This window comes from Ambystoma mexicanum, chromosome 5p (assembly GCF_040938575.1).
Source record: "Ambystoma mexicanum isolate Mex_15411 chromosome 5p, UKY_AmexF1_1, whole genome shotgun sequence".
Taxonomy (NCBI): Eukaryota; Metazoa; Chordata; class Amphibia; order Caudata; family Ambystomatidae; genus Ambystoma; species Ambystoma mexicanum.
This window is the reverse complement of record NC_090930.1, coordinates 887,420,416-887,435,659: the sequence shown is the minus strand read 5'-3', so window position 1 is coordinate 887,435,659 and position 15,244 is coordinate 887,420,416. Positions and strand designations below refer to the sequence as shown.

General features: G+C 44.3%; 1 protein-coding gene across 5 annotated transcripts in view; it reads left to right on the top strand.

Moving 5' to 3' along the window:
* C5PH7orf57 (chromosome 5p C7orf57 homolog) overlaps window positions 1-15,244 on the top strand; it is a 709,483-nt gene that overhangs the window by 165,033 nt on the left and 529,206 nt on the right. For all 5 annotated transcript variants that reach the window (XM_069613329.1, XM_069613326.1, XM_069613325.1 and 2 more), the window contains 2 exons: window positions 2,018-2,095; window positions 8,867-9,064. In XM_069613329.1, coding sequence (XP_069469430.1) covers window positions 2,044-2,095; window positions 8,867-9,064 — 250 coding nt within the window. In that variant the 5' untranslated portion in view covers window positions 2,018-2,043. The remainder of the gene's footprint in view (window positions 1-2,017; window positions 2,096-8,866; window positions 9,065-15,244) is intronic.

Genomic DNA, 15,244 nt, shown 5'->3' with positions numbered 1-15,244 from the left:
TGGCAGCTGTCTCCTTTGCAGTTTGAAGCTTTTAAGGAGGTGATGATTTTTTGAACTTCCGTAGTGGTAACTTTCTTAAACGTGAAGGCGAAACTGGTGTGGTTGGGCGTGGGTGGGCTGGGGTTGGTGATCTTGTTATTGGAGAGTTGTTGGCACTTGTCCTCAATTTTGGTTTGGAGTCCTGAGATTTTGTTGTTGAGGGCGTTTTGGATGCTAGTGCACCAGGATTTGTCTTTCAAGCAGGTGTCTGGAGGTGGAATAGGGTTTTCTAGTTCCTTTAGAATTTGAAATAATTCTTTGGTGGAGGATCCTGCCTGAGCAATCCTGGTGTTGTATACCTCTTTTTTGGTGCGAATTATCTCGTTTTTTTTACAGTGAGGATAGGTTAGTGAGGTTGGATTTATTTTCCGGGGTGGAGTTAGTTTTCCGGGTTTGTTGTGCCTTGGCTTTCTTTTTTCAGAGTGATTTGAGCTCAGGGGTGTACCACTAGTTCAGATGAGCTTTGGGTTTGTCTTTTTGTATCTTCAGGGGGGCAACGGTATCCACTGTTCTAGAGCTGGAATTATTGAAGGTGTCGACAAGCAGGTTTAAGTCAGCTTTGGCAGGGAGAGCATTGAGGGTGGGTAGGATCAGTGGTAGTAGGGCTTCAGCAGTGATGTTGCGTTTATTCCTAGTGGGACAGGCTGGCGCCAGGGGGTATTTATTGGGCAGTTCTGCTTAGTGTTGATCTCAAGAGGAATCATGTGGTGGTCAGCCCATGCCAGAGGTTGGGGCTCCTTGCAGGTTGTATTGTAATTGTAAGTTGCTACCCAGTCGAGGGTTCTGCCCTCTAGGTGGGTGGGTAGTACAATGAGTTGTGTGAACTCATGATCTGTTAGGACGTTGGCTAGGGATGCAGCATGTGCATCGTGAGGGTCCTGGTAACCGAGGTTGAAGTCCCCGAGGATCATAATTTGTGCTGATGGTTTGGAATTTTCAGTGATGATAGATGTGATGTCTTCTTCTAAGACTCCGGGGTGGCCTGGGGGTCTGTATATGAGGTGGAGGGTGATCGTGGTTGTGGGGGAAGTTTGTAGTTTGTAGGTCACCCGTGCAGGCAACATCTAACAGCAATTGTGCTCAAGTCGACCTTTAAATCTAGTGATGACGGAAGTTAGCAACATCAGTAGGGCTCTAAATGGGACCTTAACGTTAATACTTAAACGCACAAGAAAAAACCACCTCAGATGGAAGCTCTGGCCATGAGTTCTAGTTATCACACATGGACAGAAAAGTCTATAGCAACAAAAAGTGGATAGTGGTCAACACAGAAGTACAAATATGAAGCTGAAACGTGTCAAATCTTGACATATAAATAAGACACTTTTTCCAATTAAACAGACTGGCTGAAAGAAGAAATTGGAAGTGGTTGAAGGAATTGCATTGTCCCATTATACTTGTGTGATGGTTAAGCGTTTGTTGGAACTTGTTGCTTCAGAGGTTGAAGTACTGGATCAAAATATTACTGCATCAGCTTGGTTATGTTTAGACGGTCAGTACATAAGTGATTGCTAAAGTAATAGGCATGCATGAGGCATTCGGGGCTCACACCTTATTAAAATACTTAAAATAGTAGAAAAAGTAGCTACTGCCTAACAATGGTAGGAGTTATTCAATCCTTTCGCTGCCAAGATTTTAATGAATTCCTGTGAGAATTCGGACATTTGTATACATTCCAATGGCAGTGAAAGGGTGAACCAACCTTTGTGCCAGAGATATTGATGTTCCTTTGACATGACTACACTTGTATTAGATTTGGTTTGTTGTTTGGGAATGTTTTTGTTTTCATTATTGTCTCCATAGAGCGCATACTTGTATCCTGCTTTCCATTTTCGACTAGTAAAGCATAAACCGTGTAGCTTAATAATTTATTGGGTTACCGAAAAGTACTGTGTACTGAAGTGCAGCCTATTGCTCCTTTTGAATCTTATATCTGGAATGTTATTAAGCTTTCATTTGCAATGTTTTTTCATTCTAGTTTCTTCCCTTCACTGTGAAACGTGCATGATGAGGCAAGTAAATAAGGAGGCAACCCCAAGCCGGTATGCTACATGCGGTAAGTTTTTTTTTTTTGTTTGTTTGTGTTAAATCGTCAGTTTAAAATCTGGTACACATCTGTGTTTGCCAACTTTTTAACTGAATGGAAACATTTTATTTCTCCACCTGGCTTCTTCGTTAATATTGTTAAACGTTGAATATTGCCATGCATGTGCAAGTCACAGAACACTTTTACAGAGAGAAAATACTCTTCCTTTTAGCCAATTACCAAACTTTTCGGAACCAAATCCGTCTTTAAAAAAAAAAAAAATCTAAATAAAAAAAAATAATTACCTACAGAAAACATAATAAAGATGCTTTAAAGTAACCCTTTTCCTTTTCTAATAGAATTGCAATAAAGGTAAAAACCAAGGGACAGATAAACTGCTATGTGGATCCGAGGATGCCTAACACTGGCAGTTACAGCACAGTTCAATGTTCCCAATTGCAGCCAGGTTCTCTGCACACACTTCCAAGCTTTTCACCTTTTTATTTTGCTTATCCAAAATCCTTTGAAATAAGTGTTCTTCTTATTCAACGTTTCTACAAGGTTGCTAACTTCTTAATTGGTAAGGGTATTGTTTTTCCCCTCTGGCCTTTTTCCCCCCTCAATCTCTTGACGTATCTAGGAAGCAAGAAGTCCTGGAAAGATGAGCATACTATTTGTATGTCTTGTCCTCCTGACTCCCAAACCACTGGCATTTGTCAAGAAATTTCATGTCATAGAAGAGATTTAAAGGCAGAGGGGAGATAAACAAGAGGGTGAAGCGGACGGGAAGATTGTCACGATCTCTCCACTTCTTCAGCTGCACCTCCTCCTTCGAAGGTACCCAGGTTAGATGTTTACAACGCCTCTGGTGTCTCAGGGTATGGTTCTGGCCATCCCAGTGTACCGGGGGACCTGCCTCCGAAATAATCCCAATGAAGAAAAAGTAATCCAAAAAAGGAGCATACACCAAGCAAGAAGTAATGCAAATTTATTGGACCCAAACAGCTGGGAGACACGGCTCAGACAACCCTGTGGAACTGAACTGAATTAAATTAGCTCTCGACGACGCTTTATGCACAACGCTGAACGTTTTATGCACAAATTGCAGAATTACCATGCAACATATTAGTTACATTTTTAGGGAAGGTCACAAGAGCCGATTGGTGGACCTATGTCAAACCCTTCCAGGAATGTTAAAACATCTCTTGGAACACAATTATATCAACAGCCCTCATGACATCACAAACCTTCCTACAACGCCACAGAATTATGTGATTGTGCTCATCACTCAAAAACACTTGTTTGCCATTGGTTGGCACTGCTCAATATACAAATGGGATACCCTCCTACATACTGATTGGACATGGCATCTTGAGATGGCAAGGGGCGAGACATTGACACCGAGTCTGACCAATGATGTGCCCCGCGGACATCAGCAAGGACGCTTTAAAATGTTGCACGCAAGGGTCACCAGACATCTCTCCACTGATTCTTTGTCTGTCGCGTGCCTCACAACCCCTACCCCAAGCGCTCTGGCCCCCCCAGCTCTCTTCTCACGTCTTGCCGCCAAATGTAGTCTGAAAAACTGTACCACACCATGGCTGGATTTTAATTAACTGCATTTGATTTTTATCTCTCTGCCAATTCTTCTCTGACACCAAGTTGCATAGCTCAGTGGCCTCGAACTATCCCTTCGAGCGACTTCGATCGGAAACTTCAGTCTGGCAACATTTCTGCGCACTGCTTCTGCTGAAGGTTCAAAACATTACATACTGCTGTCACAAAAAAGCCTGCAGTCCTTTTATTATAAGCTTTCTGCAAAAACATGCTTTCCTAACTTAGGTCTACAAAAAGACAACTTCTCTACTGTTCACATATAGCTCAAAAAGCCCCCTACCATGTTATCTCCTATGGCACCTGTAAGGAAGGCATGGTATCAAATAGTGAAGACAGACACAAGTGATCACAGTTCAAAGGTGTTTATTGAACTTCGATGGGTTGGTTGAACGCCTATCTAACACTAAATCTAATGATGGGAGCAAGCTATGACCATCAAATAACGCAGTCCTAGTGGACTCTCTGTCAAAATAAAAGGGCCTTTACTAATAAACCTATTGCCAGTTCTTACTTCTAAATACAAATGGTGTGGGAAAACGGTGTATGAACGAGAAAAGTGATCAAGAATCAATATGTCAGGATAGTTGAGCAGTTGGCTTCCCTTCCTCACGTTTTCAGCACAGGACTATGTGGCACACTTGAGCTTCAGCAAAAACAAAGAGGTGATGGCTGGAAGCTTTAGAATGAATCTTAACCACTGGCATTGCTCTGGGCACCCTCCAGACCATCGTTCTTCGCCTGCCAAGCCATTACAGAAGGGGAAAGACCATATGCAAATCAGGCTTGGTCCCACCCCAAAAGGAGCAGTCCAGCCCGAACTGCTAGGTCACATCCCTTCGGCACGAGACCACAAGCATCCCCAAACATGTTTCGGCCTTGTTGGGCCTCATCAGTGAGGAGTAGCTTGGGTCTCTAGGCCCAGCAGGCACGGGACCCACGTCTGGGCATACCCGTCCCACTCGGGGTGACAAAGCAAAAACAGAGGTAATAGCTGGAAGGTTTAGAATGAATCTTAACCACTGGTGTTGCTCTCGGCAACCCTCCAGACCATCGTTCTTCTCCTGCCAGCCATTACAGAAGGGGAAAGACCATATGCAAATCAGGCTTGGTCCCACCCCAAAAGGGGCAGTCCAGCCCGAACTGCTAGGTCACATCCCTTCTGCATGAGACCACAAGCATCCCCAAACATATTTCGGCCTTGTTGGTCCTCATCAGTGAGGAGTAGCTTGGGTCTCTAGGCCTCTGGGGATGCTTGTGGTCTCGTGCAGAAGGGATGTGACCTAGCAGTTCGGGCTGGACTGCCCCTTTTGGGGTGGGACCAAGCCTGATTTGCAAATGGTCTTTCCCCTTCTGTAATGGCTTGGCAGGCGAAGAACGATGGTCTGGAGGGTTGCCCAGAACAACGCCAGTGGTTAAGATTCATTCTAAACCTTCCATCCATCACCTCTTTGTTTTCGCTTTGTCACCCCAAGTGGGACGGGTATGCCCCGACGTGGGTCCCGTGCCTGCTGGGCCTAGAGACCCAAGATAATCCTCACTGATGAGGCCCAACAAGCCCGAAACATGTTTGGGGATGCTTGTGGTCTCGTGCAGAAGGGATGTGACCTAGCAGTTCAGGCTGGACTGCCCCTTTTGGGGTGGGACCAAGCCTGATTTGCATATGGTCTTTCCCTTTCTGTAATGGCTTGGCAGGCGAAGAACGATGGTTTGGAGATGTTCTGGTTATGCCCGGTAATTGAACGTTTCTGGGGTGAAGTAGCACAGAAACTAGCGGAGATGGGCGCCACGATTATTATAGATACAGCCTGGGCCTGCTTGCTGGGGGGGTTCCCCAGATCGCAGAAACTTAAGCATGTTAGTAAATTGAAAGATCTAGCATATGTGCTTTCAAAAAGGAGGATTGCCGTGGGATGGAAGACATGTCACAGGCCATGGGTGGAGGTGTGGTGGAAAGAGTTGCAGAAATGGGTGGAGGCAGAAACCATGGTATGGCAAGATGCGAGCAATGTAGGGGGAGAGGAGGAGGTGTGAACCCTGATGGCATGGAAATCATTAATAGCGGAATTGTTTGGAACGATAAAAGATCTGACAGAACTCAAGGAAAGGGAGACCCCACCACGCGGGGCAGATACAGAGTGTGGGAATAAATAGGCTCGTAAGGGGGGGTGGGATAAGGGGAGCAGTGACCGAAATTAAGCAATGAACAATTGAGCTGTTGATATATGCACTGTGTGTTTGGTTTGTATTGTTTTTTTGTTTGAATAAATCAATAAAATTGTTTTTTTTAAAAAAATGGTCTGGAGGGTGCCCACCAGAGCAATGCCAGTGGTTAAGATTCATTCTAAACCTTCCAGCCATCACCTCTTTGTTTACACTTGAGCTTCACACACACTCTGGCTTCTCTGGCACGAGGATGCAGTTCCAAACATAGGTATCTGTGCCTTCTGCGCCAAAGTCTCTTTCCCAATAAAAGTCTCTTATTGCATAGGGCCTGATGTAACAAACTAGTACCAAAGTTCCTTTCACATCAGTATTTTCACATTCACAAGTGCTCGGGTTCACTGTTCAACACCGGTCTCCCTCAGTCAGGCTCAGACCCCTGCCTCTGAAACTCTAGGAGAACCATCTCCGGTTCCGGAAGCACATCAAGACCTGCCTCTTTGCTTCTGCCTATTCTCTTGCTCTCCCCTGCTGATTTCCTGTCACTGCACTGGTCACCTGGCTACCCTCTGATTTCGGGCCCAGGTCCCTACCCGCCCAGTTGCACGTTGAGTTGAATTCGTACTAAATAAAATAAGTGTTTTGATTGTACGCTGCATCCCCGGCCAGTAGAAAAAGTCCTGGTCTGGAGTGTACCGTACCTTTGAAATCCTTAACACATTTACTGCTGATGTCTTTGGCCCACACACTATACAGGCGCAACAAGGGGCAAACATCAGCCTATTTTTCCTTTTGAGACAGTATCTAATTTGAGGGAGTAAAATACACAGGAGGGTTATTTATCTGGAACACAGCCCACTCTCCCTGTCAGAACATATCAGGCAGTGGAAATCTTTCTGTTAAGGCTGAATAACAGGCCTTTGTCTGTCTGGAATATAACCGTTAGATGTCGATGGCTGATAAGCAACTTCGTATCCCCCTTTAATCAGACTTTGTGAAGTGGTAAGGAGTCATGGCTGGGGCCTAACCTAACTGAGAAGTGGTAGAGATGAGTATATTCTGATTTGATATAATTATTGAAAGAAAATAATTGCCAATGTATACAACCCTTAATTTAAAAACCACAATACCAATTAAACAGCAGATTCCCATCAATGTTGATACCAAGAGAAACCTTGTAAAATGTATAAGACACAAGATGTAAAAAATGTACCTAATGACACTCTCCACAAATCCTGAACACTAGGCTGAGGGTTTCTCTCCCAACTATCCAGACAACAGGATAAGGCACCCTTAAGACTTTGACACATTATCCAACCATTTATGGCTAAATGATGGAATAATTGCTTTGGGGTGAGAGTTGTACACATTGGGCCTCATTAGGACCCAGGCGGATTTCGCGGTGCTAAATGCACCGCGAAGCATGGCGGAAAGCCGCCGATAGCGCCATGGGGGTTGGCGGATTTACCGCCCCATTCCGACCTCGGCGGAGCGGTAAATCCCCAATCCCCATTCTGCCCTTCCCCATTCCCATTCTTGCCCCATAGGGTATAATGGGAGTGGGGAAGGAGTTAATTACGCCACCGTAAAATACGGTGGCGTAATTAACAACGAGGTCCCGTAGCGCCATGGTTTTCTCCGCCTGGTAAAACCAGGCGGAGAAAACCTCCATGGCGCTACGGGAACTCGTAGTATGGCGGAGAGGTACGCCATGCACTACGCTGGCGTAATACCCTCTCCGCCAGGGTCCTAATGAGGCCCATTGAGATTAACATTACAATGTATGTTCTAAATGCTAATCTAAACCTACATCTCTCATCAAACTACACTGCCAGAAAACCATCCACCAGGGTGATTTTATTTGCATGGGGGTCATTGCTGCCTACTTCTGAGCAGGGGCGCTATGCCCTTTTTTTCGTTTTCTCTACAAAATATATAGAGCACAATAACGAGAGGCTGATGGTAATTCTGCCCCCTCACCTCTCACTATTAAGTTAGCAGTGTATGCTCTGAGTAACGGGAGAGAAGGGTCTCCTGTCAGTCATCAACTTGCTCTGCAGTTGTATGTCGTGGCGGCAGTGTGCTGAGGGTGCACGCAGGTATGTGAAGTTTTTTTTTTGTGCGTGCGCACGTGTGTGTGTATATGCATGCATGTAAGGGGGTCTGACTGTGTATATGAAATGTGTCTGCGTGTGAATTCCGTTTGTTTTTATGTATGTACGCATGCATGCAGGGAGCTGTCTGCGTGGGTGAATGAGAGAGTGCATGTTGTATGTATTCTTGTGACTGAGAGCGTGTGTGTCTGCGTGTGTGCAGGGCGAGTTGGACTCTAATTTTAGAGATAGGAGCATTTTTTATGGGTATGAAGGGTAAAGCAAACGTAAGTGTTATTACGTGGCTAGACTGGCCTAAATTGGTGCAGCCAGTCTAGACATGTTTTCTTAATATGACATGGCATTTATTTTACTGGCAAAGCCAACCGGGTTAAGTTCTTATATTTAAATACCGACATTATTGGTGCAGCCTGCATGGACATGTTTGGGTACAACCAGCATGAAAATATTGTATTTTATAAACTGGCATATATTGTGGGTTACGGCATCATGAAAATGCTCCTGTGCACTGTGGGTGACTTGCATCTATTGGATCTTTTCATGTGATACCATTCAAAACTGATTGCACACTGTTTGGCTTTTTATCTGATTTGTCACTGGAGGTGTGCTGTAAAATGCACCATTTTAACCCATCACTAGCTATAATTTCCCACAATTAGATGAAAACCCTGTAGTTGGACATAAGTTACTAAACAATGTTTTCAAATAAGCTGCTAGAATTATTTTTAAACTAATTTATTTCAAGAACACGTGTTCCGCTTTGTCGACCACTTAAAGCAAACAAACTTGTCTCATGGCTAAAACACCAGCTGACCTGTATTGAAGGAACTGCATACTATTTGTTACCTCAAATTGATCATGACTAACATTATACCTCTAAATCATTTGCTACTTTATCTTTGTTTTACAGAGTGGTTTTATCATGCTCCATTGGCACAGACTGAACAGGGCGCTAATACACAAGTACCCAATCCCCCTGCCTCCCAGATTCCTGGCCTGAGTGATCTTGCAGAGCCTCATGGTGAACTGGCTATCGAAAGCCGCAGGAAATGGATCAGGGACACAGACTCTGATTATGTGAAGCTGTCTAAGCAAGGAGGTCGACCTGGTAAATTTCAATAATTTGGTGGTTTGCTTTTGATGAACATGGTCTTACATGAATATTGATGGACTATCTAGCATGCATATGATAAGGCTATCTTTATCTCAACCTAATCCATTATGCGTAAGAAGTATTTGCATAATTCTAATCAGAGTGCTGCACCTCTTTAAGTTGATGAAGCTCCCCCTTTTACTGTTGATGAGGTGTATACTATTCTAGTCTACTGACTGTTCCTGCCGTGACAACAGGCTTCAGAACAATCCCAGATCTCTGAATCAGGTGATGTGATGAACAGATTTGAAAGCCAGAAATATGTTTTAAATCTTCAGGTGATACCATAGTAGCATCATAGCTGACTTCAGATGTGTTTGGCTGTCCGATCTCCTTTTAGCATAGCCACCCTCCCCAGCCAGCATTGCTAAATGTATCGCTGAAGGATTAGAATGTAAACATTTAAGTGCTAGAACTATGTCCTTGTAAAAAATGTTTTTTTTAAAATACACCCACCATGAAATCAACTATACTTTTCAGAGGTTGTGCCCCAGAGCGCCACAATCAAAATAGTAGTGACTGGGATTGTTTGAACCCAGCATCAAAAGAGACACTTTTTCTGGTGCTTAGTCTTCTGGAACCATATGAAAAGATATTCTGAACTAGACTGGTGTAGATTGCGGGAGATCACAGGGTGGTACTTACTGTGGAGAAAAACTTGTAATCTCACTTCACTTTTTCGGATTGTTGGCGGGTAGCAACAACCTAACTGTCTTAGAAAAAGACCAACTACAAATCACTCTCCATACAAGCCATCAACACAGTAACACAGGCAGCATGGTCTCTGATGGGGATTTCAGAGGCCTAGTCAATGTCCGCTGCTGTGGCTGACCTGTGCCCATTAGGACTGACCAGTCACAGACCATGTTTGGGTATGCTACTATGATTGGACATACCCCTTCTCAAACAAGAAGGCCACCCTTAGTGGAGGGTGACAGGAAATTGAGTCCCATGGTCCGTGTCCCCTGCTCTCTTTCCGTATCCGCTGGGAGTTCGTACAGTCTTGGTAAAAGAGGGCACAGCATTCCGGCTCTTTCTCGACTCATCTGCTCCTACCCCTACCATCTCTGTCTTGCTTGGGGGGGGAGGGAGAGAGGGAGGGAGGGAGGGGGAGAGAGAGAGAGAGAGAGAGAGAGAGAGAGAGAGAGAGAGAGAACAAACTCTTCTTTCTTGCTGTTTTTCCCCATGCCCAACCAGTGCCACCACCCCTCTACAAAGGCAGAGTTGTGGGAGAGAAGGTAATACGACAACTCGTGTACTGAATAGAGTAGGGATGCCTTTGCTCATCTCCTGTGAACCTGTACATGTGAGTATCTAGGGAAATATTGTAGTACTTGGGCAGATAATGGATATGCCCAGAAAATTATTACTTGGGCGTATGTGGGGAAAGAAACAAGCATACGGTTTGAGAACCTGGGCGTTTGAGTGTAAAACCCAGGAATTGTTGGGAGTATCTGGCCATAAAATGCCAATACCTGGAACATGAAGAGCACCTGGCCATCTTGGGCATTGCAAACTACATATGGGCAAGCAGTTTTTTGGCTGCGTCAAGTACTTCGTTCTGATACTGTCATGATGCCTACTCCCGGAGAACCAGTCCAGGACCAGCGTCCCCGGAAGCAGACGACATGTTCCCGGGGAAAAGGCCAGCAACACCTAGTAGGGGCCCTTTGGACACTGTCCTGGTGCCTTTGGCGCCAGGCTCATTTTGGACCTCAGTCCTGGCGCTATAGGCGCCAGGCTCATAAAGGGAGTGTTTATGTGAACTTACCTGATGCAGACCGTGCTGCCAGATCCAGACCTCTTTGAGGCCTGAAAGGGACTATTTTACCTGTGGGACTATTTTGCCACTCGGGCGTGGCCGGGGAAGAATACGTACCTGGAACTACTTTGGGGGCTATTTAAGCCACGCCCAGACAGCAGCTCACGCTTCGCATTGTTCTGCACCTAGCAGCTGGACGCTCACCGTGTCTGCTCCTGCATCCTGACTCCAGCCACGCCCGCCTCCATCCAGGAACACCTGAAAGGAAAGAAGAGAAGGGAAAAGGTGAACAGAAGAACATTACCTGCTTCTACCCGGAGTCCGGAGTCATCACGCCGGCGATCCTAAAGGAAGACATTTATTTTAAAGACGCATCGCGTTGCTCGCTGCAGCGCCGCGTTCCACTCACCTGTTCACGAGGCATCTCCGTGCTCCTTAGCGACCATCTGCACGATCCGCCGCATACCTGCGCCTAAGGGGGAAGAGAAGAACAAAAGGTGAGCAAAAGGAACTTATTGAGGAAAGCCAGATTTTCGCCATAAGACTTACCTGATTATTGTTGGGAGAATCTTTCCTCATCTCGGGTCGGCGCTGCTTCTTCGGCAGTACCGTACCCCGGCCCCTATGGGGAAAAAAGACACACGCATTAGTGGGTGAATATAAGGACATTAAAGGAACCACCCATCATAAACTCACCTGAGTTTACCTTCTGCGAATTGTTTCCTCTACGCGAAATCTTCACTCGGCACCTGTGATAAAAGGGATAAGAGACGGACTTCTGAATATAAAGGCAAATAGAAAAGGAGGCCTTGAACTTTTACAACAGTATACTTACGGCACCTTGCCAGGAAAGTCAAGTAAGCTTGGATCCTCACCAATCCGAACACCAGTGAAGTAACTGGATATAATCGCACCCCTGCACCAGAAGCAGGATGGAGAGCTCGTCCTTTCAAACCTTAAGGTGAGAGTTAACGGGGAATTTCGGAGGTGGTCTGAGGAGAGTGAAAGAGGGAAGTGGGAGGCCGACGCGCTACTCCGCAGGTAGTTAATCCCCTTTCTCCATCTGCAGAAGGATTCTCCTGCTAGTCAGACAAGCGAGATTTGGGGGTCCTGTCCAGTCGGTCTTCCGAGTTCTGCGCATCACCTTAGAAGAGGCCGCAGCAGTCCAGACCTGGTCAGCGTCTCCGTGGGAGTCAGGTGGGCGTTACAGATACTGAGCCCTGATGATGACTTAGTTTTGTCTATGCAGTGCAGTAGTGGTATAGCACACAAGGGGACAGCAGTGTGATCAGCCGGTCTGCCATCTACATTCTGTTAGTGACCACCCACCCGTTGGCAGCAGTCCATGAATACATGCCAACATTCGGAAGCACCCGGGAGGGAAATTTTGTCAAGATAAGTAGGAGCAGTGCATTTTCCCATAGGGTTGCAGTGCAGTTTGAATTATTTTAGGCAAGAGAAAGGGGAACAATAGCAATATATTTGAAGCATCGGAAGGGTTGGCATGTATGATTCCCCCAACCTTGGATTTGTGAAGGTGGAGGGAGGTGGCCCAAGGAGTGCTAAGGCAGGCGTGCAGCAGATCTCCTCTTCCTGAACTGAGGAAACGAACGGGTGGAGAGCAACATAGAGACTTAACCAGCTTTCGGGTGAGCTACCAACAAGGAAAAGGGGATGGTGGGAAAGGGAGAATAACTGGTAAACTAGTGAGGATGGAGGGGCAGAGGTGGGGTTGATGGTAGAAAGACAAGGAAAGGAGTGCAACTGAGCCCTTAATCCATAAGCTAGGCGAGTTTCATGGCTTCTGTCACAAGGCTTCATTAATGGAATCACCGTCATAAACATTTAAGTAGAGGTTTCAAAAAATTGCAAAATGTAGCCAGTGAACAATGATCTTGCAGCATATTAAGTATGGATTATTTCTAATTTCTAATTGAGGTGGTTCAAGAATATAAGTAATTAGGCCTCATTATCAGCAATCAACGGTCTGACAAACCTTAATACCTTGATTTACAGCTCAAATTGAAGACTGCCATATCTCGCCTGGATTATACAAGCTTGAGAAATGGAAAATTCTCAATGTCACCTGCCATGATTTTTTTTAAGCAAAAAGGTTGCACCAATCCTCACATATGTGGCTTAAATGAGAACTTGGCAAACCGAGATATATTGGCAAATAATGGAGGGGTTGTTCTGAAGAGCAGTGTTGGCTTTACATCAGTCCGTATCTATGCCCGTTATATGGCATGAACTTGGAACTGTTTCCCTCTATGCAATCTACACATGGAAACCTTTCTCTTTGTTTAGAAAGTACCTTATGTCTATCAAATCCCAGTGTATCATGAATACGTTATCAAACTATGCACTGACAACCAAACATGAAAGGATGCAATGTTGGAGAATTAAAATCCAAGACACTTTGACAGCTGAGGGGATCATAAACAACCTACACCCGACCAGAGCTATAAACGAACATCTATCTGGGTGATTGGATAAGAACAAGAGAGCAATGTTCCACTTTTCATATATTTGTAGATCATGCTTTCATGCCAAAAAAGCTATGTTCCCCAGAGCCTTACATGATAAGATTTCCTGATTGCAAGATAAGGAACCTGTACATGAGATGAAGGATGAATCCTTGGTATACAATGATGTCCTGTATAGATGCAGAATCATTAAAAAAAATGGCTATAGATTTTTGTCTTAATCCCTCTCAGACGGAGACTATAAAACATTTGGTTGCTGAATGCCCCTCTTTAATTACTTCAAGAACCAAATATGTTTATGTTTCAAGAATATTGCATAATAACTCCAAATAATTTGTGGAGATCCCTCTTTGATTGTCACAGAGTGGAGGTGAATATAGCTATGGTGAAATGTATGCTATCTTTAAACTCAATGATTGTACAAAGTAGCGTTTAAAGTGTTTAAGGTATTATGACGTACAAACTAATTGTATTTCGCCCTGTTACAAATGTAAGAATTCAGAAATTTCATTTTTCTTTTTTATTCCCTTTTTATTTATGCTATTATGAAATGTGAAATATAAATTTGGTTTTCTTTTCATTCATTTTTTTATCCTGTGACATGTACATTTTTATGAATATGATGTACATAAGTGATGGTTTGTAATTTGTAAGATTTTATATTTGAAAGGCTGTTTCATTTCAGCTATAACAAATAAAATAAAAAATACATTTTATTTGCACCATATTCATATTCTATATCAGTGGCATTTACACTGATAAAATAAATAAACATTTAACTAGTACCACAAACACATACTAATTATATATAAAAAAAGATAATTCATGCACACACAAAATTCATACAAAAAATATTGATTAAGAAACTTTAATATAGTTTTGGCAGGATTAGATTTGTAATTTCGAAAGCACTGACTAAAAACAATATCGAAGTGCCAAATTTGGATATAGAATTTTAATTTGGTTATTTGATTTGGATCACATCATCGATAAATAACATCATGAACAACATACACGCCATGCAGCCCGTGTTGGTGTACAAGCAAATCTAGCAGTTGCACAACATTTTCAAGGTTATTTTGTATAACATCTCAAATAAATTAATCAATAGTCTGCAATGTAGGGTTAATGTGGTCATCCTGTCACTGGTGGTGGCACCATTATTCATCAAGTGGGTATGTTTCTTTTTTTATTTATTTTTATACTTCTAGCGGCGCACTAAACCCAGAGGCATCAAGGCGCTAGTTGCAGAATACAAAATGGTAAACGCCAGATGTTTAGAATGTTAGAAAGGAAAGGGAGAAAAGGTCAGATCAACAAATCGATGTTATTTGAACAGCCAAGTCTGTAGCTCCTTTCTGAAGGGCCAGTAGGCGGGCTCGGCTCTCTGGTATGGTGGCAGAGTTCCATAGTAGGGAAGTGGTGACAGATGTGTATAGGGGTGTTATAAATGCCATACATAAGTGTTTCAAGGTGCGACAAGACAAGGGAGGGGGAACAGAGGGAAGACTGCAACAACGATCTTACTAGGCCAGGTAACATTGGGGGAGGGGAAACATGCAGGGGGAGCGGGCAGTGCGTACATAGGATAATAGTAAAATAAATAAAGACAATAAATAAAAGGTGCGGCCAGCTGGTGGCAAGTGCAAGGGTAAGTGCAGACATCAGGTGCCAAGTGCTGGCAGGGGGCTGTAGGGATACAGAAACAGTCCCTGACCGCAAGGGCTGCCAGGGGGGCAGTGCAGGTGTGCAACTGGCGGGGAGGGGCCCTGGGCCCGAGATCCGAGGGTAGCCAGATAACCAGTGCAGTTTCAGTTTCAGCCAGGAGATCAGCAGGGGAGAGGAGAGAAAGCAGAAGCAAAGAGTAAGGTCTTGAGGTGCTTCTGG